This window comes from Talpa europaea (genome assembly GCF_964194135.1).
Source record: "Talpa europaea genome assembly, chromosome: 2".
NCBI classification, from domain to species: Eukaryota; Metazoa; Chordata; class Mammalia; order Eulipotyphla; family Talpidae; genus Talpa; species Talpa europaea.
Genome location: NC_140068.1, coordinates 146,958,727 through 146,983,094, shown reverse-complemented (window position 1 = coordinate 146,983,094; position 24,368 = coordinate 146,958,727). Strand labels below are relative to the sequence as shown.

Below are 24,368 nucleotides of genomic sequence, written 5' to 3'. Positions count from 1 at the left end.
AGCATGTGTATGAATGAGCATTCATTCAGCAACCAAATCCTGCTGGAAACCACTGCTTCTTTAATGCAAGTGCCTGTTTTATGTGTGTTATGTGGCCATATGGTTAGAACTGATGTTTCTCACAACTTCAGGCACTTGGGAAATTTTAAGCCTAGATGTGACACAAATAACACAACTAGCTGATTATGTAACATACTGAACATTTTACCCAAAAATTGAATTTAAAAAAAAAAATTGTGTTTTGTTTGTCACAGATGTTTCTCGACTCAAGGAAAAGTCAGGCGGTGCAGAATTAGATTCATGGTGCACATTTTCTAGAGCAGGAAATTAGGTAGAAGGCAGCAAGTAGTGGGAATAGCTCCAAGACTGCCTTTCCTTCCCTCTGCCACTGGCTCTGTGCAAACCACCTCATATTGCTCTACTTCAGTTTGCTGTATATGAAATCAGAGGCTGCTAACCCCCCTTCTGGTTCTTACCTTCTTTGGAGAAAACCATCTATTTTTCTGCCTCTGTGGGCTCAAGTAAGTATGAGAGCTTTTCTTAATCTCTCTTCAACAAGGTCTAGAAAATTGTACCACACTCTCCTTTGAGACCATAGTATCTAACAGCTCTATGAGATCACCGGCAATGCAAGATGGGGGTTGGCGGGAACCTACACTTGCACTTCCTCGCACTTTGGCACCCCAATCTGTGAAATGGAGGGATGGCTTTACAAGAGCATTTTTATAATTCATTTTACTTAAAATGTCTCTTTAGAATATAGTTAAAATGGACTAAAGGAATTTCTGCACATTGTCAGAGAAATTACTTTCTTTACCAACATTTGATGAATAAATTACAAAATGTGCCTGGCTTTTTGAATCAGGTATGGAACTGACATACACTTTCAGAAGTCCTGACAATTTTCTGACGGGCAAACTTTGCAAATGGAAACCGAGTTTCCCACAGTCAAGCTGTTAACAGCATTTGCGTTCCCAACCGAGGTTCTTAACCTCTAAAATGGTGTAGAAATTAAACAAGCATGTAATCACTATAGATGACATACCTCTAAAGCTCATTAGAATGGAAAGGGATGTTTTCCATTGGATTATGAAAATAAAAAGGGCTTTGTTGGCAGGCTTCTTAATTTAAGGAGATTCAAGTTGCTGGGTAGCTGTTTGAGAGACTTGCAAGTGATTCTTGGGTTGGCTACCAAATATCAGATTGTTACCTTCAGTGCAACAAGAAAATAGCTGTAATTTGCAAAGGGCTCTAAGCATATATTTACTATAAGTAAAACATTAGTCTAGATCCAATTCGTATTTCCCCCATCTGAAACCTTGTAGGCAGACCAGGCCCTAACTTACAGGTCTACCATGAACTTGGGATTTTGGAACCACTCTCCCCACTCCCATCTCATTTCTACCAAATTCTCATGTTTTAGATGAGGAAAAAGTGAAGCATCAAATCTCTGTTATCTTGAAAAGAAGCTTCCCTGATCTCTTAGTATTCTACTGGCCATCCAAATGTGCGATGGTTTTGAATACCCCTTTCTTAGAACTTTCACCATTCCTTCTTCCTCCAAATCACTTTTACATTTCTTCTTGGCCTGGGATGTTCTAGTTAATCTCGAAGTCCACGGGATTACAGAATAACTGATGAGATGATGTGCTCTGCATCCTTCTCTGTGAGCCTGTACCAGGTGCCTCGTCTGGTGGCCTGTCTCTGCCAGTAGCACAATTAGAGAACAGGAGCTGGGCATCCCACACTGAGGAGATCTGGAACCTTCTGCCTTTTCTCCTGCCATTTCCTCTGAGGCCAGAACTTCCTTGCTTGGTGGCAGAGGCAGTGCTAGGATACAGAAAATCAGGATGATTATCCTAAATATTATTCTCTGTGGATCTTTTAGCCAAACTGGGTTATCATGTGGCTTGGGGAGAAAACATAGAAAAGAAGGTGGCTCGTTTGAGAAAAAGAGACTTGAGGTTTATATTCACACACTTAGCCCTTAAGTTCTTTTATTATCACCAAGGCAAAGCTGTCTCTTCCAGAGTCCTGTCTGAACTCTTCTGTCCCTCAATTTCATGATTGCTTTTAAGCTATTTGAAGTAGTTGATTCTCTTAGAGATTGTATTTCACCTTCAAAATGTACTTCAATTTCATTCATAAAAATAATAATGAAGAACTTTTATTATTTACTTTTGCTGTTTTCTTAGGGGGCAGGGATAGGTTATGGCATTTTTGATCCAAGTCCTAGATTTCTAATGCTCGGCTTTGCCCAGTATTCTCTGGGGAACTTTAAGAGCCTCACCAATAGCACAAGATCTGTGACTAAGGGGACAAAAAGGGTAACTACAGAGGTGTTAGCCGCTATAAATCACTGCATATAGCAGTTCTTCTGAGTCCTTTTGGCAAGCAATAGTTAAATACTCACCTACAAATAGTTCTCTGATTGAAAATCCAGCCCTCGACTGTATAAACATAGCCAGTCTTTCTAACTCTATGTGTGTGTGTTGTTGTCATCATAATTATTTCCAGATAAAATAGAATAGCCCAAAATGATGACTCCATCTGTCCACATTAATTGTAACAAGAGGAAAGAAGCAGCTAACGTTTTCAGTGCCTCTACAATCTCGTATTGTTGTTAATTTCCTGAAAATTTAATGTTAGATGAAGTGTAATTGCAGATTTCCTTAAGAACCATTGACAGATACTTGTCGTAAGTTATAAGCAACTCATACTGTGAAATGTGTGCAAACATTCTAAGTTTTCTTCCAGAAGAATGTACTTCAGCGAAACCCAATATTCATCAGTCCTTTTTAATAAACAGAGTCATTAAAACTGAAAGAAGAATTTGGGGGAACTTTCTCCTTTTTTGCTTCTTTATTTTTAAGAGAGATTAATGTTGCAAGGACTGTGATCTAGTCTTCAGGGAGTGAAATAAGCCTTTGATAAGTGTCTTCTGAGAGACCTTACCACCTTTGGATGAGGGGCCTACATTTGAATGAGGTGGTACATTAGATAATAAATTATGGTATATTGACGTAATGGTGTTATAGGATGGAAAGGACCTTTAATATTTTCTATTTTAATTATTAGGTAGTGTATTTAGTGCAGCTGTGTTTATGTCTACATGGTAACTGAACATGGTGACAAGTCCCTACATAATAAGAATAGGGGGTGCTTTTTAAAAATCTTGCCAATGGGATTTAATTTGGTGGGGTTGTATTTATCAAGTAGCAATGGCAAAAATCATTCCAACATAATCATTCATTACAGCTGGTTTGCTACATCAGACAATTTGACAACCTTGTAAAGCAAGTAAATGATACTTTAAGTGTTGCATTTCACAGGGAAATAAACTTGGAAATGGTAAAATTTTTTAGTCTAGTCACATTTCTTTAACCAACGTTTTGGCTGATTTAACTTCCTGGTCATTAAAAATGCATGTTTGGATCATAGACGTAGATCATTCCTGTAGGGAATCAACAGTCCCATATTTTTGTGAGCTCTTCTCTTTAAAAAAAAATGAACTTGGGGGTCATGACTGCAAGAAAAAAGAGGCAGTTGCTGGTGACAGAGAAAATGTATATAATAATAAGTAAATAGCTGTGTGAATTAGTCAGTAATTTCAGAATTACATGCAACATGTGAAATATTTAGGTATAAGAACTTAATGACTACTTTTTGAGGCATTTTCTTTAGTGTTGCATCCCTCATAACGCAAATTAATGTTTATTACTGTTCTTTCATATTGCCAAAATATTTTCATGAATTTGGATTAGAAGCAGATTGTTCTGGCTTGTTTTGCAACTTTGTTTTAAGAAACAAAGTGATATTTAGAAGATTTTTGTATGTCTTAGAAGCCTTAATTATCTTACTTATGTTGAAGGAGGAAATAAGATCAAGTTTTGTTTCGCCCTTAATGTAAGAAAATAAGATTCCACACTATGCTAATTTTATGTTACTACGTGGTTAATGATGTCTTTCAGGAAATTTGAACCAGTGGTACTTGCATTAGCTGTGAAATATCTAGCAATCTAGAGTCTTCTATAACTATGGGCTGGCATTTCTTTTGGATTCTCACCTTTGCTGTTTTCTCCCTTTTCTCCACAGATTGGTGAAAGACAACAAGTGTTAGTAACGGAAGAATCTTTTGATTCCAAGTTTTATGTTGCACACAATCGATTCTATGAACAAGTAAGAGACACTTCAGATTCCTAAGTTTTCTTCAAAATGAGGTGTTCTGAAAGTACACCAGTTTAATAAAAAGAGGACTTGGAATGGGTGGAAGGTTGCAGAATCTTGCTGAAGCAAGGTTATCTCTGTGGGTTAGTCTACAAAGCATTCTATGCAGAGGAGTAAGTGTGTTTCAGCCCCCATTAATCTAGGGCAGGAGCAGCCTTAGGCTTCTGGGAGCTGGGCTGATGCAGCTATCACTGCCAAACTTCCCACAGCCTGGCGCAGTGCAGGGGCCAGTCCTGTCCCCAGGCAGGAAGGGTGTCTGCTTGGGCGACATCAGCATGGAAGGGTGGGGACTTCCTCTCCCTGTCACAGCACTCAGACACGTTCTAGGTTGGTTGCTTGGCGTTTTAGTTTTGTTTAATTTTAGTGTTTTGTTTTTTAAGTCCCACCTGATAAAGATGCGTTGGACAAAGGCAAAAGAGCCTATTCCTTGGACTCAACTTACATTGTGTGGGCAACTTTGGAGGCCAGTGTGAGGATCAAACCAACTTCACCTGGAGTGTTTTCTTCTAGGCCAACCCAAAGGGCTCCCCATTTGCTCTGCTGCTTTCCTTGCTCCAAGAGCTAATGTGCTGTGCTCTGTCTCAGCATTTGGGAGTCTGCATTCCCCATTGGAAAAGCAATTCAAAAGGGACTTGAAGAATCAGAGTGCTTTTTTGAGGGGCACCAGCCCAGGCAAGGAGAGGTGGGCTATGCCTTGCTGGCTGAGAGACTCTTGAGGGTGGAGGGATTTTCATTCCTGAATTGTATTAACTTTTCTTAATATCAAATCACTTGTTTCTCCCTTTCCATCAAATGAGACATGAAAACTTTCTCCATGGGTCATGGCTGGAATTAGCTCTTGGGAAGGTCCTTCCCAACCAGTCAGAGGGCCTCCCTGGTGGTGCAGGGGTGAAAGTCTCAGTGCTATCAAGCTATAGCCAGCCACTGTGGCCTGAGTTTGATCCCTGGCCAGGGAGCTGACCCATATATGGTGTGGCTGACCTCTCCTGTCTTGCCCCCTGGTCCCCTCAACAGTTATTTCAGTAGATCTGCCTGTTGTGCTCCCCACTCTATCTCTGGTGAATCCTCTCACCCTCGTCACCTCTGGCCTGCACCCCAGTTCTTGGATGCATGCATAAATAAAAATAATCTTAAGAAAAAAAAAAAAAACAGTGAGAGCAAGTCAGGTAAGGGATGGGCCAGGAAAGTGACCATTCTGGAAATCAGGAAGCAGCCATGGCAAAGGCATCAGTGTTCCATCTGGAATAATCTCAGACAGGGCACCTGTTCTCAGGAAACATTGCGGGGGGAGGGGCACTTGGGGAGGCTGGGAGTAGGGATGGACTTAAGACCCAGACCAAACATGCCTGTTCTGTTCTCAGAGACTGCAGCTGAGGAAGGATTCCCAGTTCCCGATGTTTGAACTGAGTCTCTTCCCTATTTTCCATCTCATTAATTGACTCCAGAGAGCCATTTTCCTATTCAGGCCAACTTCTGCTCAGCCCTGGGGAAGAGTTTGATTGTATTTTGGTTGCCTCTTCCCTCTCCTTTCTCTGGCCATCTGGGTTTTTGCCTCAGCAGGGAACTTTTTTCCCCTTCATTTTAAAGGCAATGGCATGCCTCATTAGCTGTTTCCTCCAATTTAAAGCAGTCAGGGTTTTTCCAATTATTAAAACCGGAGGGGGAAAAAAACACTGAGCCCTTCATTCAGATCAAGGCAGCAGATCAAGGAGAGTTATTTTCCCCCAGAATAGTACCCAATCTCCCAGGGATCGTTTACTCTAGAGATTTTCTTATTTTATAAAAACTGATTTAAAAGGGCTTTCATATCCTGATACTAAAGCTCTTTTAGTTCCTCTGCTTGCCATGAGTAATTCACCACCCAGGTGACCTTTTTCCTATACTTTGATGAAGCAGTGTACTCAGTGGTCATAAAAATCAAACTCAGAAAGACTACGCTCCAATTTTAGAGAAATTGGCTGAGGAACTTCTGGCTCTTCTGCCTTTTTTATTTTTTATTTTTTTTTTTATTTTTGGTCTCTATAACTAAACATATCAAAGATTTCATAGGAATTATTTTTCTAAATAAGATGAGTTCCAGAAATGAAGATTATATCCAGATATCAAAGTATTGCTGGATTAGAATTAGTCTATTTATTTTGGATCCTGACTTAAAAAGATTGGCAAGTAGCTCCAGCACTAAAATAGAAGTGTAAGGAAGACATAATACATGCAGAGTGCCTCTGCGTCCCAAAGGAGGGAAAACATTTGCTCAAGGTAAATAGGTACTTTTATCAGAAATCTCTAGTGAAAAGAGACCATCTCACAGTTTCCTGTGAAGTAGCCAAAGTACCCTTCAGAGTAGTGAGTGTCTGTGGGGGTGGAACTAACAAACACATGCATTTTATAACAGAGCTAAAGAAAGGAATGCAACCACCGAGTTAATGGAGCCATTTAGCTTCAAATGCCACTTTTTGGGATACTGAAAGTTTCCTTTTAAATGTTCTTCCTTTTCCTCCAAACACATATGCTGCGCGAAGTGTCTCCTCAGGCCGTTACTCTGACAGCTAACTTGGAAGATATTGAAGGGATAGGACTTTCCTGAGCTTTCTCAGTTTTTTCTTCATTGCATAGAACATCCAGGAACAGTCGAGAAAGCCAGTCAAGAAGTGAGTCGCTGAGGTCTCAGGGATTGCCCAGGTCTGCCTCCCACATGCCCTAGGACAGCGGGCGTCCTGCCACAAAAGAGCAAGCCTCCAGCTGGGTAGCTCTTCCCTACAGTGTCCTCCCTGCCTACTAGGTTCCCAGATTCTTGAGCAGCTGGAAGACAGAGCCCACTTGGGATTGCACCCTAAAACAGAAAAGGAATACTAGGGCTCAACAGGAGAAACCTGGAAAAATACAGCCTTTAGCTATAGTAGCATATCAATATTGGCTCTTTAATTGTGACAAGTCTATCATACTAATATAAGATGTTTAATAATAAGGAAACTGGGTGTGGTATATAGAGGAATTAATTCCCTGTGCTGTCTTTGTAATCTTTCTAGAAATCTAAAGCTATTCTGTAATAAAAAGTTTGCTTCAATAAAACCTTCAATTTTTTTTTTAAAGGTTTTAGTGCCAAAGAACCCCTCGTTCATGGGGAAAATGGTGGAAGTGGACATTTATGAATCAGGAAAACATTTTTTGAAAGGGCAGCCGGTATCAGACGCCGAAGTGTACACACCATCCATCAGCAAACCGCTAGCAAAGGGTGAGGTCTCCGGTTTAACAGAGGTGAGTGAGGGATGTCTTCCTCTCTGGCCCACTGGCAGAACAGCTTCTGTGGCAGCACAGTGATTCCCGGCCATGTTGCTGTTATCATTTACAGTTCCCTGTTTATGTATGCAGCAGACTTTAATCCTTTCTGACAGACTGAAATCTGAATTTTCAGAAAGATGCTTTTTTGCTGATGCCTATAGCTTTGCATCTCTACTTATGAAAGGAATAAGCCATTTTTCTGCTTCTAGGCCAGAAGCAAAGGGCAAAAGCCATCTATTTCAGGTGAAAGAGTTAACACCACAAATGATCTGATTCAGTATATTTCTGTGTCAGTAGATCCTGAGTGGAAGGGGGTGAGGAAAGGAATATTTCCTTGCTTTAGGGAGATGTTTATAATATGATAAAAACCGACCGTGGAGTAGGCACCAAAGCATGTCAGTATACGTGGTTACGGTGCCTTTCTCTAGGGTGTTAGCTGAATGTCTGCTTTAGTCATGTGGAGTGAAAATTAAACATTTTTTTCTTTCCTATAAAAAAAGTAACCTGACCCCTATTTTATACCTTGGTAAATATGGCTGTTTGCCAAGCTCTCTCTTACATTTCATTGAGCTACAGTTGTAAAAGCTGATGGAGTGTGAAATGAAAATGTGTATCACATTTCTAAGCATCATTTGATGTCCTTTCTCCAACACAATTGTTAAGCGTGCTAAAAAAAGAATATAGCAATGACTTAACATAAGGAAAACAGATAAGTGCTATTTATCCGTGCATATAATTCCAAAATTGTTTTAGTGTATGTATTATCTTTTCCCTCCAAGTAAATTGCCAGGGCATGGTAATTAAACTTTGGGGATGGTGACAAAGAGGGTATCATTATCTGTATTGTCACTTACTGTGGTGATGGACTCTGGTATCCAAACACAAGTGACACCTCTCAGGAGTTTGACAAGTGCATGCGAGGAATCTGGATGCGTGGCCATCTGACCGATAATGGGATGACGTAGAGTAGCTTTTGTCAAAACCCTGCCAAGTGTGTCATCCTGCTCAAGCAGGAGTGAACTCTAAAACCTGATAAGCATAACCATTAATGTTTGCTGCTGTTCGAAAAGAAAAAAATCATACTGTGGGGTTGGATGGATGGCCAGGAAGGAACAGTAGCCTCCAGCATTTAAACTCCTCCATTGCTAGAGATTTGGCTTTTGCTATGTCAGAAAATGTTAAGAAAGGTGACTTATTTTTTTTTTTCATTTTTCTGTTCAATGCGTTTTATAGGATTGATTTTAAATTGCCACTGTGAAAAGGGTTTTCCCACAAATGGCAGTAGCAGGCAAGTTCTTATTTCAGACACCTCCTATAATTCCTTCATGCATGCCTACTGAAAAGGATGGTGTACAAAGGCATCATCATTAATAAAACATAAATAAGGAAAAATATTGCTCTTCTCTTAGTTCCTTAATTATAATGTTCCCTTCTAAGATAGCAGCCCCCTATCAATTGGCAGGGTTGGTGGTGGTATATTTTCCACCCAGCGCTCCCTGAGCAAGGATGACTCTTGGGTCCCCGGTGAAATGAAGCTGCAGGTCAGCTGCCTGCTGGTCCTGCGGGGCCTCTAGGAGTAGTCTTAGAGTGTGCATGACGCCAGAGGGCTGAGAATATTGACTTGGGTATTTACATTCAGGAAAATATCCAGGCCAGCCACTATTTGTGACCTCACATAAATTAATGGACATTGCTTCACGCTTTATTACTTGTCAGCTTTTAAAGATAGACCAAGACTCGGGTCAAAACGCTTTCTTCAGTGAATTTTGCCTGGTGTTACAAATATTTCTGTTGATGATGTGAGCCAAAATGAAGCAAGCAGGAAGAGAACAGCTTCTATTTTTAGAAGATTTAGAAGTGGATGATAGAGGTTATAATCATGTGTCAAACTTCTTGAGCTCTTTGAGTGCTGACAAAGCTGCTAGAACTCTTGACAAAAATGAACTTAACTCTGTGGATGAATCACGGTCTTGGTGTCTGATACATGTGGGTTCGCATCTGGACTTGTTGGTTTTCCGCAGGCCCGTGACTTTTCTGAACTTCAATTTTGTCTGTTAAATGGAAATAATGTCTATCAAAGAGGGTTTAGAGGAGTTATGTTGAACTAGCATATATAAATAGTAATACAATTCCTGGAACAGAGTAAATAGTTAAGTGGTTTTTCTCCCTGACCCCCAAATCTAGCTGTACTTTCAGGCTTCTGAAGGTGACCTTGGTACTAACAATTTTAGTTGTCCTCATGAAGTATAAGTATGGGGCAGGAGGGATGGTGAATTTCTCTAATGGGAATCATCTGTTTAGTGCCAGAGAACTAACCCTATAAGGACTTTCTATCTATCTGAATTTCCTAGGCCTTTCTTGAGTTTTTCTAGAATGGGAAACTCTTCCTACACACTTCATATAAAGAAATCTGAAAAGGAATCTAAAACAAAATGCTGTGTTCAAAAATCTTTTCAATAGTAAATACATGTCCTTAATTGATAATTTTATGATAATTATTTAGTTATATATATCCCTATGCTACCATTGGACTTAGTATCTCACTTTAGATCCTGTTGACCACTTTTGATAAACTGTTGAGGGGCACAGTAGTTTAGGAGAGGAATCGCTGACTGAGTGGGAGTCCTGAGGTCTGGGTTATAGAGCTGCTTTAGTGGCAATAGACCGCATATCAATAGTGGCAATAGACCGCATAGGTCCTGAGCTGCCATTGTCTCTTAAGATTCTGTGATTGAAATACTTCATTTGACAAAAATGGATTGAATGCCTACCCTGTGGCAGGACTTTGAATTTATGAACATTAATAGATACCAGGCTTTGTTGTTTTCAAATAGTCGTTGGTAAATGTCCACAGTATGGTAGGAAAGGAAAGCTTGCAATAAAGTCATAGGATTACTCTCTAAGAAAAGATATTCGGCAGGAAACAGCAGAAGTAGCATCTTTTTATGATCATTACTCTTCCTCTTTCCAGTTTGCTTAGAGAAATGAAGGAAGAAAAGAAGCAGAGAATAGGCAAGAGAGACCAAATTAGTCTGATTATTTTTAGGGAAGATAGAAGCCAAAATGCCATCTCGAACTTAATGAGGACATTTTTTAATAGCTATTGCTTAGGGGTAAGTTCAAAAAGTTTAAAAGTTAAAAGTAATATTATAAACATAGGGGTGCAGGTGCCTTTTTGAATTAATGTTTCTGTGTCCTTTGGGTAAATACATAGGAGTGGAATTGCTGGATCATGTGAAAGCTCCATCTTTAGCAGACTGAGGAATCTCCACACAGCTCTCCATAGTGGTTGGACCATTTTGCACTCCCACCAACAGTGCAGAAGAGTTCCTTTTTCTCCACATCCTCGCCAACATTTGTTGTTGCTAGTTTTTTTAATACGTGCCATTCTCACTGTGTGAGATGGTATCTCATTGTAGTTTTGATTTGCATTTCCCTGATGACAAGTGATGTTGAACATTTTTTCATATGCCTGTTGGCCATTTGCATTTCCTTTTTGGAGAAACTTCTTTTTAGCTCTTCTGCCCATTTTTTGACTGGATTATTTTCTTTGTTTTTGTTGAGTGTCATCAGCTCTTTGCAGATTTTTGTGATCAGTCCTTTATCATTAGTGTTGTGTGCAAAAATGTTCTCCCAGTTGGTAGGGTTTCTCTTTGTTTTGGTTACTGTCTCTTTTGCTGTGCAGAAGCTCTTTAGTTTGATGTAGTCCCAGCTGTTTATCTTTGCCTTCCCTATCCCTGCTTTGGGTGATGTGTCTTTAAAGATGTTACTGAGGTGTATGCTATGTAGTGTTTCGCCTGTATTTCCTTCTATGTATTTTATGGTTTCAGGTCTTATGTCTAGTTCTTTAATCCATTTTGAGTTAGTTTTTGTGCATGGTGTGAGGTGGTAGTCAAGGTTCATTCTTTTGCAAGTAGTAACCCAATTTTCCCAGCACCATTTATTAAACAAACTTTCTTTGCTCCATTGTCAAAGATTAGTTGACCATAAATCTGTGGGTTTATTTCTGGATTTTCTATTTGGTTCCATTGGTCTGTGTTCTTATTCCAGTACCATGCAGTTTTGATTATTATGGCTTTGTAGTATAGTTTGAAGTCTGGGAGTGTGATGCCTCCATTCCCTTCTCTTTTTTTTTTTCCAGGAGAGCTTTGGCTACTTGGGTTTTTTTGTGGCTCCATATGAATTTCATCAATATTTGTTCTATTTCTTTGAAGAATGTCATTGAAATTTTTATTGGATAGCATTGACTCTGTAAATTGCTTTTGGTAGGATGGCCATTTTGATAATGGTAATTCTTCCATTCCATGAGCAGGGGATGTCTTTCCATTTCTTTGTGTCTTCTTCTATTTCTTTTAACAGTGTTTTATGGATTTCTTTGTATAGGTCCTTTACCTATTTTGTTAGGTTTATTCCCAAGTATTTGATTTTTTTTTTTGTTTCAATAATAAAAGGGATGGTTTTCTTGATTTCTTCTTCAGATTTATTGTTTGTGTATAGGAAGGCTACTAATTTTTGTATGTTGATCCTGCTACTTTACTAAACTGATTATTTTGATTAATTTTTCTGTGGAGTTTTTGGGGTTCTCTATGTATGTTATCATATCATCTGTGAAGAGTGATAGTTTGACTTCTTCCTTCTCTATTTGGATTCCTAGTATGTCTTTCTCTTTTCTTATTGACCATCACCCACTTTTAACAATCATCAACTAAGTCTTAGGTCATCTGTGTTTTGTTCACCCCATCCCCCCAATTGTTTGGAAGTAAACCCTATTTGTCATTTGATTTCATGTAGAAACACAACAGAAAATATGTCTAAAAGATGAAGATTCTTTTAACAAACATAATCACAATACACTCACTGATCTGAAAATAATTAACATTAATTCTTTATCCAGTCAACATCAACTGTTCAAATTTTGCAATTTTAAAGCAATTTGTCTAGATCAGGATGCAAATAAGTTCCATTTGTTGCAATCAGAATGTCCTGTAAGTTGCTTTTAATGTATTGGCTTTTCCGTCTCTGTCTCTTTTCTCTCTTTGTATGGAAATTTATTTGTAGAAGAAACCTGCTTGTTTGTTTCATGCTATTTCCCACCGTCTGGAATTTGCTCATTTTATCCTCTGGTATAATTCAACAGGCCTCTCTGTTAGTCCTTGTTTTATAAATTAATGGTTTGATTTCAAAGCTTAATCAGTTTCAGGTTGAATGTATGATAATTTTATGTGATGTCATGCATTTCTGCTGGGGGCGGGTAATGTATGGTTAGCTCTCTTTACGTTGTTCATGGCTGGTAACAGTTGCCTAAATTCATTGAGTCATTAGAGCTCGCAAAGTGGTGGCTTTCTAATACTGTCTTTCCTTCTGTATTTATTAGCTAAAAGCACTTCTATAAGCAGAAACTTCATAATGTGAATTTTTGTTTATCTTGAGGTCTAGTTCATGGAGAGTAGGTGAGATTAAGTCCTGATGATTTATGTTTACCAGTTTTCAAAATTTGAGTTGATTCCCTAGCATCCTTCAAAAGTAGCCATTGAGGTTTTTTAAGTATTATTATAAATTCCTGGATTTTTACCTTTGATGTAGGGTTGCTCCCCCCCTACCCCCGCAAAACACACACACACACACACGCACACACACTGCAGTTATAATACTCAGTTGGTGATCTAATGGTTGCGCTCTTTGGACAATGGAGCTTCTTTCAATTGGTTCCTCAATCCCTCTGATATAGCTTCTGAAGTATTTGAATGTTTCTTTGCTTTATGTTCTAGCAGGGTGTTCCAGGTTCATCTTGGACATTCTCTTCTCTGCATCAGGATCCAGCCATGTCTCTAAGGAGACCTAGTTTCTTGTAAAAAATGGTATTTAGACAGCACGCTGTGTGCACCCAAGGTACTGAAATTAGTCATTGATTTTTTTGCCTTTAGGCAGGCAGAGCTAAAAAACCCTTTTTTAAATTAATTAATTAATTTATTTTCCAGGTCACACTAGTGCTTTTATCCAGGTCAGATTTAGAAATTTTATATCTTACATCTTTAGTTTCTTTCCTCCACACTGAAATCCCAGTTCCCAATAAGACAATGTAATTGGTCATTTGCTCCATCCTATAAGATGCTCACAGCTGTCTAATAACCACAGCAGCACCAATGCAGTGTGATCACTACAAAAGTTTCAGTGGTGGTGGCGGTGCTGGTTTTGCAGTTGTTTTGTTCTTAGGGCACATGCCAGCAGGCGTTTACAGGCAAATAGTGGTTTTCAAGTCACCTGAAATAGCTCCTTTCCATAGACCTAAACCAACAAATCAATACACAGTAAGGAACATTTGCTTCGTTATGTTGGAATTTTTAAAATTCAATTTTGTTTCATAATTAGGTGAAATATTCTGCAAAATCAAATCTACAAAATATGTTCTGAGAAGTCCACCTTTTAAATCCTGCTCTTTCCACCCTGTTTCCTAAATACTTAAGGAGTTGGTTGGTTTTAGTTTTCAACTTCCAGAGGTGTCTTTTGGCAATACAAACAAATATGCATATTTTTATTGCCTTCTTAGAGAAATGTTAGACACTTTTGCTATTTCACTCAACAGTGTATTTTCATGGTTACTGTCTAGTGTTACATGGAATTCAATGAATGCTTCTAATGACTTTTGTTAGACTTTAAACAAACTACATACAAAGTCTTATTTTACTCTGGTATCTGAGATGAATAATATTACCCTGTTTGAAACCCAACATCATTTTGACCAAAGAAAAGATAAGTAGAATCACTTTAAAGACATCCCTGGCTCCTAGGCCAACAGGAGTTAACTACATTCTGTGATGAAAGGTAGGCTGGAAAGTAGGAATGGTCAGCCATGGAGCAAAACAAAGATTGTCCAGAAGTCAACATTGGCAGTGAACAACTGTGTGCCAAAAGAGAGGATGCCTTAGCTGATGGACTTCATAAAGCCTCAAGATCATCCCTGTTTGGAAATGATGACATGTCATTACCTTGGTCAGCTACTATCACACACTTGATTCGTTTACTTCACTTTGTTGACTTCATGCCTAACGGGCAAATTGAATAGCAATTTACCTTGCCATTCAAATCTGCCTACAGGAAGAAATAGGTTTTTGCAACCCTCTATAAGTGTGTTGTTAATAAATAGATTCTTCTATATATTTCGATCTCCTATCTCCCATCCATGTGGTCTATTCTGTGGGTGCTGAACATTTCAGATCCCAAGCTTTCAAGACTGTGAGCCAGCCATGGGCCGTGGTAAATCCAAGGTAACAAAAAATGCCACTTTGTATGGCCTCTTTAGAGTTCACAAGGGATTTCTCCTCTCTTGGTCCCACTCTGCATTGCCATTGGCTAAATATTGCATGTCTGCTGCTATGACTCCAAGCTAGCATTTATGGATTGGTTATCATGGACTGACTACTGTGTTTAACATTTTATATGCATTTACGTGGATTGTCTTCATAACCTTGTGAGAAAGTTACTATTCTTATTCCTATTCAGAAATGAAAATTTTGAACGTCAGTAACTAAATAGCTTATTCACAGTCATAAAATTAGAAGGTGAGAGAGGTAAGCCAGGATTTACATGCAGGTCTTATCAACTATCAAACTTTTGTTTCTATTTACATTTTCCAACTTTTAAAATTGAGATACCCACTGGTTTACAACACTGTGTATGTGTTAGGAGTACAATTTCACAGCTCTTCAAATGTATGTTTCTGACTCACACCCAGCTCCAGTGTTCTAGTAGCTTCTACCCAATCCATTGGTCCTCCCTCCACACCTTGTTCCCACTCTTCTCCCCTCTGTTACCTCAGCTCTGCTCTTATAATCCAAGGATGTGATTTTTGGTTTTTTGGTTTGACTATTCCTTTGTCTTGTTTCTTTATATTCCACATGTGAGTGAAACGATCCTGTGTTTGTCTTTCTCCTTCTGGCTTAATTTTACTTAGCACAATCCCCTCTAATTCCATCCATGTTGTCCCAGGTGACAAAAATTAATCTTCTTATTGCTGAGTAGTATTCCATTGTGAATACATGCCACAACTTCTTTATCCAGTCATCCATCAGTGGGCACTTAGGTTGTTTCCATGTTGTAGCTATATAAGTAGAACTGCAGTGAGCATAGGGGTGCAGATAACTTTTTTGGATTAGTGTTTTTATATTCTCCAGATCGCTACCTAGAAGTGGAAAACCTGGAACATATAGTGGATCTATTTTTAATTTTTGGAGGAACCTCCATACTGTTTTCCATAGAGGCTGCTCCAATTTACATTTCCAATAACGGGGTTCCTTTTTCCCCACACACTTGCCCCACCACTCTTGTCACTGATCTGTTTGAGATGATCATTTCCACAGGTGTAATTATGGCTTTGATATTTATTTCTCTGACAATTAGTGATGATTAGCATTTTTTCATGTGACTGTTGGTCATCTGTATGTCTTCTTCTGTAATGTGTTTATAAAGCTCTTCTGCCTTGTTTATTGATGGGTTATTTTGTTGCTGTTGAGTTTTATGGGTTCTTTATATATGTTGGATATTAACCCCTTGTTGAATGTATGATGTATTAATATTTTTTTCCTATTTAGTAGGGTGTCTTGTTATGTTATATGATAGTTTCTTTCACTTTGCAGAAGTTTTCTAGTTTGATGTAGAGTCTACAAACACATTTCTAATATTAATATTGTGACCTATATCACCTGTGTTTTTTTCTGTGTATTTTTGTTTTCAATAGCTGTAAAATTCATAACAAAAAAAATTATCATCTTAACCATTTTAAAGTGTACCGTGCAGTAATGTTAAGTACATTTACATTGTTGTGCAACCAATTTCTAAAACTTTTTTCATGTTATAAAACTGAAGCATTGTGCCCATTTAAAATTCCCTATTCACCCCTCTTCCCAGTTCCTGAAATTCTATTTTCAGTCTCTGTGAATTTGACTACTGTGAGTACCTCGTATGTGAAGAATCATACAGTGCTTATCTTTTTCTGATTGGTTTATTTCACTAATATTGAAAATGTCCTCAAGGTCTGCCCATGTTGTGGCCTGTGTCAGAATTTTCTTCCTTTTGAAGACTAAATAATATTCCATTATATACTTACATCACTTTTTGTTTATTCATCTATCTATGGACACTTGGATAGTTTCCACCTTTTGACTCTTGTGAATAAAGCTGCAATGAGTACGGTAGCACAGACATCTTTTTGAGATCTTGCTTTCAACTCTTTGGGTGTATACACAGAGGTTTAACTAGTGGGTCTAGGGTAGTTCTATTTTTAATGTTTTGAGGATTATCCATATTTTTTTCCCTGGTGGCTACATCATTTTACATTCCCACCAGTGGTGCGCAAGGATTCCGATTTTTTCACGTCTTTGCCATCACTTGTATTCTGTTTTTTTTAGGAAGTAGCCATCAAAATGGGTGTGAGGTTAAGCCTGGGTTTTGAAGCCAGGACCATACTACCTTTCCTTTTTAAACCTTGCAAGTTTCAAAGGAACTTGCAGGAACCTTATCTGATAACTTCTGGACAGTAGTATCCTATTTTATATCAGTGTAGGCTTATGTTTAATACAAAAGAGAGAGAAAGGATGAATAGATGGGCAGTATTAATCATCATCTGTTAAAAGTGGTATTAAAGGTATATAAGTCTGGGCCTCCCCGGTGGCACAGCGGTTGAGCGCTGGGTTGCGAAGCTGCCCACAGCCTCTGCAGCGCCGGTTCGATCCCCGGCTGCTCCCCGGCCACCGGAGGAGGGTCCCACATGGTGCGCAGACCTCTCCTGCCGCCCGCTGCTCCCCTCAGCAGTGTCCTTCGGTCCTTCTGCCTGCTCTGCTCCCCGCTCTCACCCTCCTGCGCTTCTGACTGTACCCAGTGCTTGTATAAATAAATAAAAATAAATCTAAAAAAAAAAAGTCTTTAAAAGAGAGTGTGATTACTACTTGGTAAAGGCCAACTACTTTTATTCCTGATGTTGTTCATTCTCCTTTCACAGCCTGAACTCTAACAAATCACTTGAACCCTACTAGTTCTCAAGTCAGTAGTTACAAAATCAGCTATTTTGTGCCTCATAGAATACAAAATTCTCTCCTAATTGTAAATTTCTTGTAGCCAGTTTTATTCCAAACTTTTCCCTTTTTGAATTCGTTCCTAAGGGTGAGAAATTGATTTAAAGAATGGAAAGTCAGGTTGCGTTGTGAAAAGAGCTCACAGATTTGGAAGGTTTTTTTTTTTTTTTTTTAGATTTTTTTTTTTTTTAAGATTTATTTATTTATACAAGGACTGGGGTACATGCCAGATGCATGGGAGGGTGAGAGGATTCACCAGAGAGAGAGTGGGGAGCAGAACAGGCAGACTGACTGAAATTCACTGCTGAGGGGAGTAGCGTGTGAGACAGGAGAAGTCTGCTGCACCATGTAGGATTCTCACCGGCAGGCCGGGATCAAACCTGCGCTGCAGAGGCTGCAGACAGCTTCACAGTGTGGCACTCAATTGCCTGCGCCACCAGGGAGGCCCAGATTTGGAGACTTTAAGGTCTGGGTTCAAATTACAGTTACTCTTGCCATCTTCTTGCACAACAATTCTTGAATTACAGTTTCATTTGTTGGCAGAAAATTAGATAATTTGGATAAAGTGCCTGATACACAGTAGGTATCTTAATATTTGATGAAAGGATTCAGGAAGTATAGCTTTAAAAATCAGTGATTTCCTGACTTAATTTTTTAAAGGCACTTTGTATCCATTGATTTTTCAACATTCTGTACAGTTGTAGCAATTATTAACATAGATGTGAGTTTCTGATTACTTGGATTTGAATCCTTATTTCACCACTTAAATGAACTTTCACCTTGGACAAATTTTTCAACCTCTCTATGCCTCAATTCTCACCACTTCCAATGGGGATGATAACAGTAAACTTTCTACCGTTTAATAGAAAAGGCTTAGATTATCAATAAATATCGGCTACTATCACTATTCTTATCATTTGTCATACATGATAAGGCTTTATTTTTCATTAAGCAATGAGGGTAAAAATTGCAGGAACTTTCATTATTTCAAATGTTGAAGTCATTAGCCATCCATCTCCTACAATATGGCAGATGAAACCAGACCAACTTAGGAGGTTCCGCCATATAATGAGAATGACAAATAACCAGAGACTCAGTAACAGTCTTATTAGCATCGGCTGTTCTTACTGACAGACAGTTCTTTCCTTGTTCATTATGCCCCCTTTTAATGGAGAATATTCTAGAATGGAGACTTGTACCTATCATTCTGTTTCTCACAAGGGAAGGCAAAGCTGCCGCAGGGTGCCTGGCTGCCACCTGTTTCTCATCTTTTGGGACTTTGATCCCAGTAATGGATTCACTTGAGCAGTTAGGTAGCTCAGCACCAGCATGGCCGACAGCTTGGAAAGGAAGCAGAAGTTTTAAAGGGTGGCATGGTTTGCCTCATTACCAGACAAAGGGCCAGCAGGATATTCAGGTGTTGTGAGTTTTATGTACAAAGTATACTATATTTTCAGAGCTTTGACCCTTAGAAAAGCACCGTTAAAATGCTTTCCTCTCCATCTAACATTCATTTCCAAAACCACTGAAGTGAAAGGGTCTATTAGTTCAGGGCTAGATTTGAAAGCACATGAAAACTGCATTCATGAGGTTAAGAAATGGCTTAATAATTAAGTTAAAACAGTTGAAAGTGGATCTAATTTCAAACAGATCAGCTAACCGTGTTAGAAGCAAATGAGGGTGTGTTCCTCCTTATTTTCCTTCCACCCCCAAGACATTGGCTCTCGTCCCCAGCGGTTTTTCTAGTTCCTTTTTTAAAACTTTACATAAAATTGAATTCTTCATCGCCCATATGTTCAATTAGTGTCACAAACAATTAAAACCATAGTACATTTAATATTTAGTCCATTTCTTCCTCTCATATTGCTTATAATTCCTTGGTAGACCCGCTGGGGCATATTTGGGCTTCACTATCTAGATACATAGCTTTTATTCTGTGCTGCTGAGCTGTATTTTATTGGGCATTGCAGCTGAACTAGTATGATTATGTCAGTTCAAATGTGTTTAGTATGTTTGCAGTACCTTTCATGTAGCAATTTGAGCACCATCCAAAGTATCATCAGAGCGAGCTGATGCTAAACAATCAGCTTTCATTTCACTTGCATCACTAATTGCGCAATCACTGATGATAATTTTCCTCCTCCTGAGGCTTGTAGCTGTAGCGTGGTGAAGAGAACTGTGTGCATCAAGGAACTAATTGTGCCTCAATAATAGTAACAGCTACTTTTAGTGAGCCCCTACTATGTGCTTGGTATTAGGATTATTTTGACCTATATTGCCTTGATTTATCATTCTCGCTTGGACGAGGGCAGCTGGGGCAGATGAAGTACTATGTGCACGCTCACAAAGAAGTATCACAGGGTGGCATGAGGCAGACACTGTCCCCACCTCTGTATTCTTTGCCCACATTGGGCATGGGGGGGTGTAGAAGGAGCAGTGAACTTGAGCTAAGGCATGAACAGACTCCCAGAGCAAGAAAGGTCTAAGGGCAAGAGAAAAGATTCTGAATTACTCATACAGGCAACATGCAGTCATGCCTGGCTTTTGTGTTTCAGCATTTATTGAACATAATATTATCTTGACATTGGACTGAATATTGGAAGTAGAATTAATGAATGTGATCCTGACCTTTGAGGAGATTTTTGTCTGCTGCTCTTGCTCTGCTGCTGTTCTATTGTGACAGTGCAGGGGGACTGCTACCCCCTGCAAGATAATTGCTCTTGTGTTTCAAGTTTTATGGATGGCCTTTACCAAGTCTAAAATGAATTTATTAATAAAAACACTCATTGGATAAAGCTACCTTATGAAAACCAAAGGCCCGTATCAGCAAACCTGAAAGATCATTTCGGTCTGTCTCCTACCCTTAAAGGCTGGGACTGGAAAAGACTCTAGGAGAATATTGTCTCTTGACATGTTTTTGAACCCAGGTGGACAGAGTTGTTCTTTTGTACTCCTGTTTGACTGTACTGCTTTTCCTTCAAATGCTTTTTCCTTTTTACTCAGTCAACAGTTCTCAGTGCCAAGCGTGACCATATGTCTGTTTACCTGGCACCATTCTGGTTTACACCTGTTGTTCTGGTATAACTAAAAAAGGTACTTATTTCACATTCCCTGATTTTAATGATTAATTAAATGGTCATTCTATCAATTCCTAAAGTAGACCAAGCACTGTGCCTAGGCTTGCTTGGGATGCACACGGCTCAGGCATTATGCTTTCATCTGGAAAGTCTAGTTGGGAAGAGCCACTATTGCTGTGAAACACAATCTATATTATAGCAAGTACTAAACAGATGGCCCTGCATCAGCTGGGATTGGAGGATGGCCACTTCCGAAGTCTTGAGGTATCAGGGACTGTACAGGTCAGTGTTCCTTGCACACAACAGAAAACACTGCTGCAGTTAGTTGAGATGGGAAGGTGTTGAAAATGGGATACGCAGGGCCTCCCCTGGTGGTGCAGGTGGTTGAGCACAGCGCCATGAAGCTGTCCGCAGCCTCTGCAGCATTGGTTCTATCCTGGCCAGCAGGCGAGGGTCCCACATGGCGAAGACGTCTCCTGTCTCACCTGCTGCTCCCCTCAGCAGTGTATTTCATCAGTCTGCCTATTCTGTTCCTCGCTCTGTCTCTGGTGAATCCTCTCACCTCCCACGCATCTGGCCTGTACCTGGTTCTTGTATAAACAAACAAACAAACAAACAAACAAATAAATAAATAAATCTTTTAATAAAATAAAAAGGGATATGCGGCAGTTCTCAGAGTCCACTGAAAGGGCAGCGGAGTAGATTTCTTTGCTGATTTTCCAGAAAAATACCACATAGAAGCTGCTGATTAGAGCTGTTAACCCTGCTCCACCTGCCCCAGAAAGGCAGAAGCACAGGCCCTGTGTGCCTCCTCACGAAGCTTACTTCACATTCGGTGTTCACACCTGCTGCACCTGGGCCTCAAGTCTGCACCCCAGGGACAAAGGAAGATGAGAAATATTTCTTCATCCATATTAGTAAAATAGGATTTGCAAGGTGGAGAACTCAGTGTGGAGAGGGGATTCAAACAACTTCTACCACAGAGGGCGTGGTATTAGATTGGGATTTTTAAGGTGAGAAAGACTTAATCAAACACATGACGAAAAATTTTCTCCATATTAAAAGAGCATATGTCAGGTGACAGAATGCAGTGGAGTAAATCTGACTCTATTTGGGCATCTGTGAGAAGATGTGGGCAGTTGGGAGGTGGTGGAAAATAATGGAGGGTTGGGCCCCTGGGTGTTGAAGTCAAACAGAAGTTACACCTGACACATTACTTAATAAAGCACATGAGTTAGTTTTTGCTAAGTTGGGCTGTACTGCAGTAGCTCATGATCCCTGAAGTCTCAAGTTTAACAGAACAAAAGTTAGTTACCTGCTCACACTACTATATCACCAGTACCAGTTAGTGGAGACTTGGAATCAGGGATTGTCTGCTCCACACAGTGACTCAGGGACCACGGTCCATGGCATCTTCCTGTGGTGAGAAGAGAATTGCTGCAGGACCAGACTTTTCACAGGCTCAGCACTGCAATGGCCTGTGGTGTTTCTGTTCATATCCACTTGCCAGAATTACTCACATGGCCCCAGCTGACAAAAGTTTGGGAAATGCATACTTCTATTTAAATAAGGAGACGGTAAGGGTGAATTCCAAAAGTCTCTATCATGTATGTGGCCAAGTTCTTGAACATGAGCATAACATAGTCAAAGTTGTGTATGTGAGGAAATGCTCCTGGAACAGGCCTAAAGGCCTACCCTATCCATTTCACCATTGAATTCAGGCCCTGTCATGGTGCCTGACTCAGAGTTGGTGCTCAGTCTTTACTTGTTGAAAGGACTTGGCTTTCAGTGACAGGCAGGGTGAAACAAATGGTTTCCCTACCAGATGCAGGGAAGTTGAGTATGAAAATAGTTGAAATTTTCTGATACTGCAACCTGTGACATCTGTATATTCAAAGATTGAAAAAAATCACAGTCAAGCCACCCAAACTGCTCTTGAAAAATCACTTGACATCTTGATAAGCAGATTGCAAAGGCTCCTTCTTAAACCAATAATAATCTTGCAAATTTAAATTCTTTTCATGGGAATTGTTAAGGATGGGTACTTAAGAGCCCAGTCTGCTTCTGACCATAAATTTTAGTTTTCTTCCCTTCTACTCTGTAATGATGACAGTAACAGCCTATTTCTCCTGTCAGAGTAGTGACTTTGAGTTGAGCCTAAAATAATAGAACCATGAATATCTTTGTTTTCTAATAATTTGCAGTGTTTTATATTTAAAAAGGTTTGGAGACACAAATTTTCTCCTGTCCCTGATGCAGTTCTTTAAATTTACTGGGAAACATAAAACTATTCAAGGCATATGTCAAGTCAACAGTTACCAGATCTGGTAGGAAGTCAACCTATAAAAATAGAAGTCATTTCCCTTTAGATTTGCCACCATTTAAGAGAGAAACCCCAAGGACAAAAGAAGTGAAGAACCACTGTCGATTTACTTGATCAAAATCAGCATTTCCCTCCCGGGGGCCCCAGTTCTTAGTGCTTCTTTCTTGCAAACATCCATTTTGAAAGAAAAAAGTAATCCCTAAGTACTTGAGCTGTGGGCCTTACTGTCGCTTGCATCTGTGTGACCATCACTGCTCATCTGCCCTCTCTAGATACGTCTCTTCTTCTGTGTGTTGGGAGTAATAGAGTCCGCTTGATAGGGCAGTTTTGGTAATGAAGTGAACTAATCCTTGGGAAGCTGTCAAAGCAGGACCTGGCTATGAAATCAGTGGCCTGGGAGATAGTAAAGATTTATCTGGACCTGGTTTATCAAATTGCCAATAGTGGGAATGGGTTATATTTTGTCCAAATCAGGAGATACCCTGAGAAGAAGACTTGGTCATTGGTCTTTCCTGAAACATTTATAGCCAGCAGCAGCATTTGTGAAGTATAGTGGCCTAAAGTACTTCATGAACTTTTTTTTTTTTGCTTTTGGTTTTCTGTCTCTCCCTCCCACCCCCACTTCTCATGAACTTGTTTTTAAGTTCCCTTTGTTCATTGGATATGAGTGACTGTTCTTTTCTGTTATCATTCAGATAAGGTCAGTTCCTTTGAATAATCAGGAGACATCTATGTTGTAGGATATTGCTATTCACTGTGGTCTTTTTCTTTTAAGTATTCTTATCAGAGGTGGTTCTTTAAGCTCTGTGCTCTGTTATCTGAAAATAAGTACAAACAATCTGCAGAATTGTCTCCTGCTTTCTACCCTCTATGTAAATCAGATCATGTCTCTTGTGTTCAGAACATCCAGGGTTGCACATGGTCCAGGATTTATATACAAAGGAATTGAAAGTAGATATTCAAAGATAGACTTGTTCACCAGTGTTCAATGGAGCAGTTTTTCACAGTAACCAAAAAATGGAAACAACCCTTGTCCATCAACAAATGAATGAAGAGGGCCTCTCCTAGTGGCGCAGGCGGTTGAGCACCGTGCTGTGAAACTGTCCGCACGCAGCCTCTGCAGTGCCGGTTCGATCCTGGCCAGCCAGCGAGGGTCCCACATGGCACAGCAGACCTCTCCTGTCATGCCCGCTGCTCCCTTCAGCAGCGTATTTCGTCAGTCTGCCTGTTCTGTTCCCCACTGTATCTCTGGTGAATTCTCTCACCCTCCTGAGCATCTGGCCTGTACCCCAGTTCTTGTATAAATAAATAAATAAATCTTTAAAAAAAGATTTATTTTAAAAAAATTAAAAAAAAAAAAACACAAATGAATGGAGAAACAGAATGTGTGTGATA

General features: G+C 39.6%; 1 protein-coding gene across 1 annotated transcript in view; it reads left to right on the top strand.

Annotated features, from left to right (window-relative positions):
* CDKAL1 (CDKAL1 threonylcarbamoyladenosine tRNA methylthiotransferase) overlaps window positions 1-24,368 on the top strand; it is a gene marked incomplete at both ends in the record, with an annotated part of 639,419 nt that overhangs the window by 599,138 nt on the left and 15,913 nt on the right. The window contains 2 exons of the mRNA XM_084228943.1: window positions 4,096-4,179; window positions 7,318-7,482. Coding sequence (XP_084085069.1) covers window positions 4,096-4,179; window positions 7,318-7,482 — 249 coding nt within the window. The remainder of the gene's footprint in view (window positions 1-4,095; window positions 4,180-7,317; window positions 7,483-24,368) is intronic.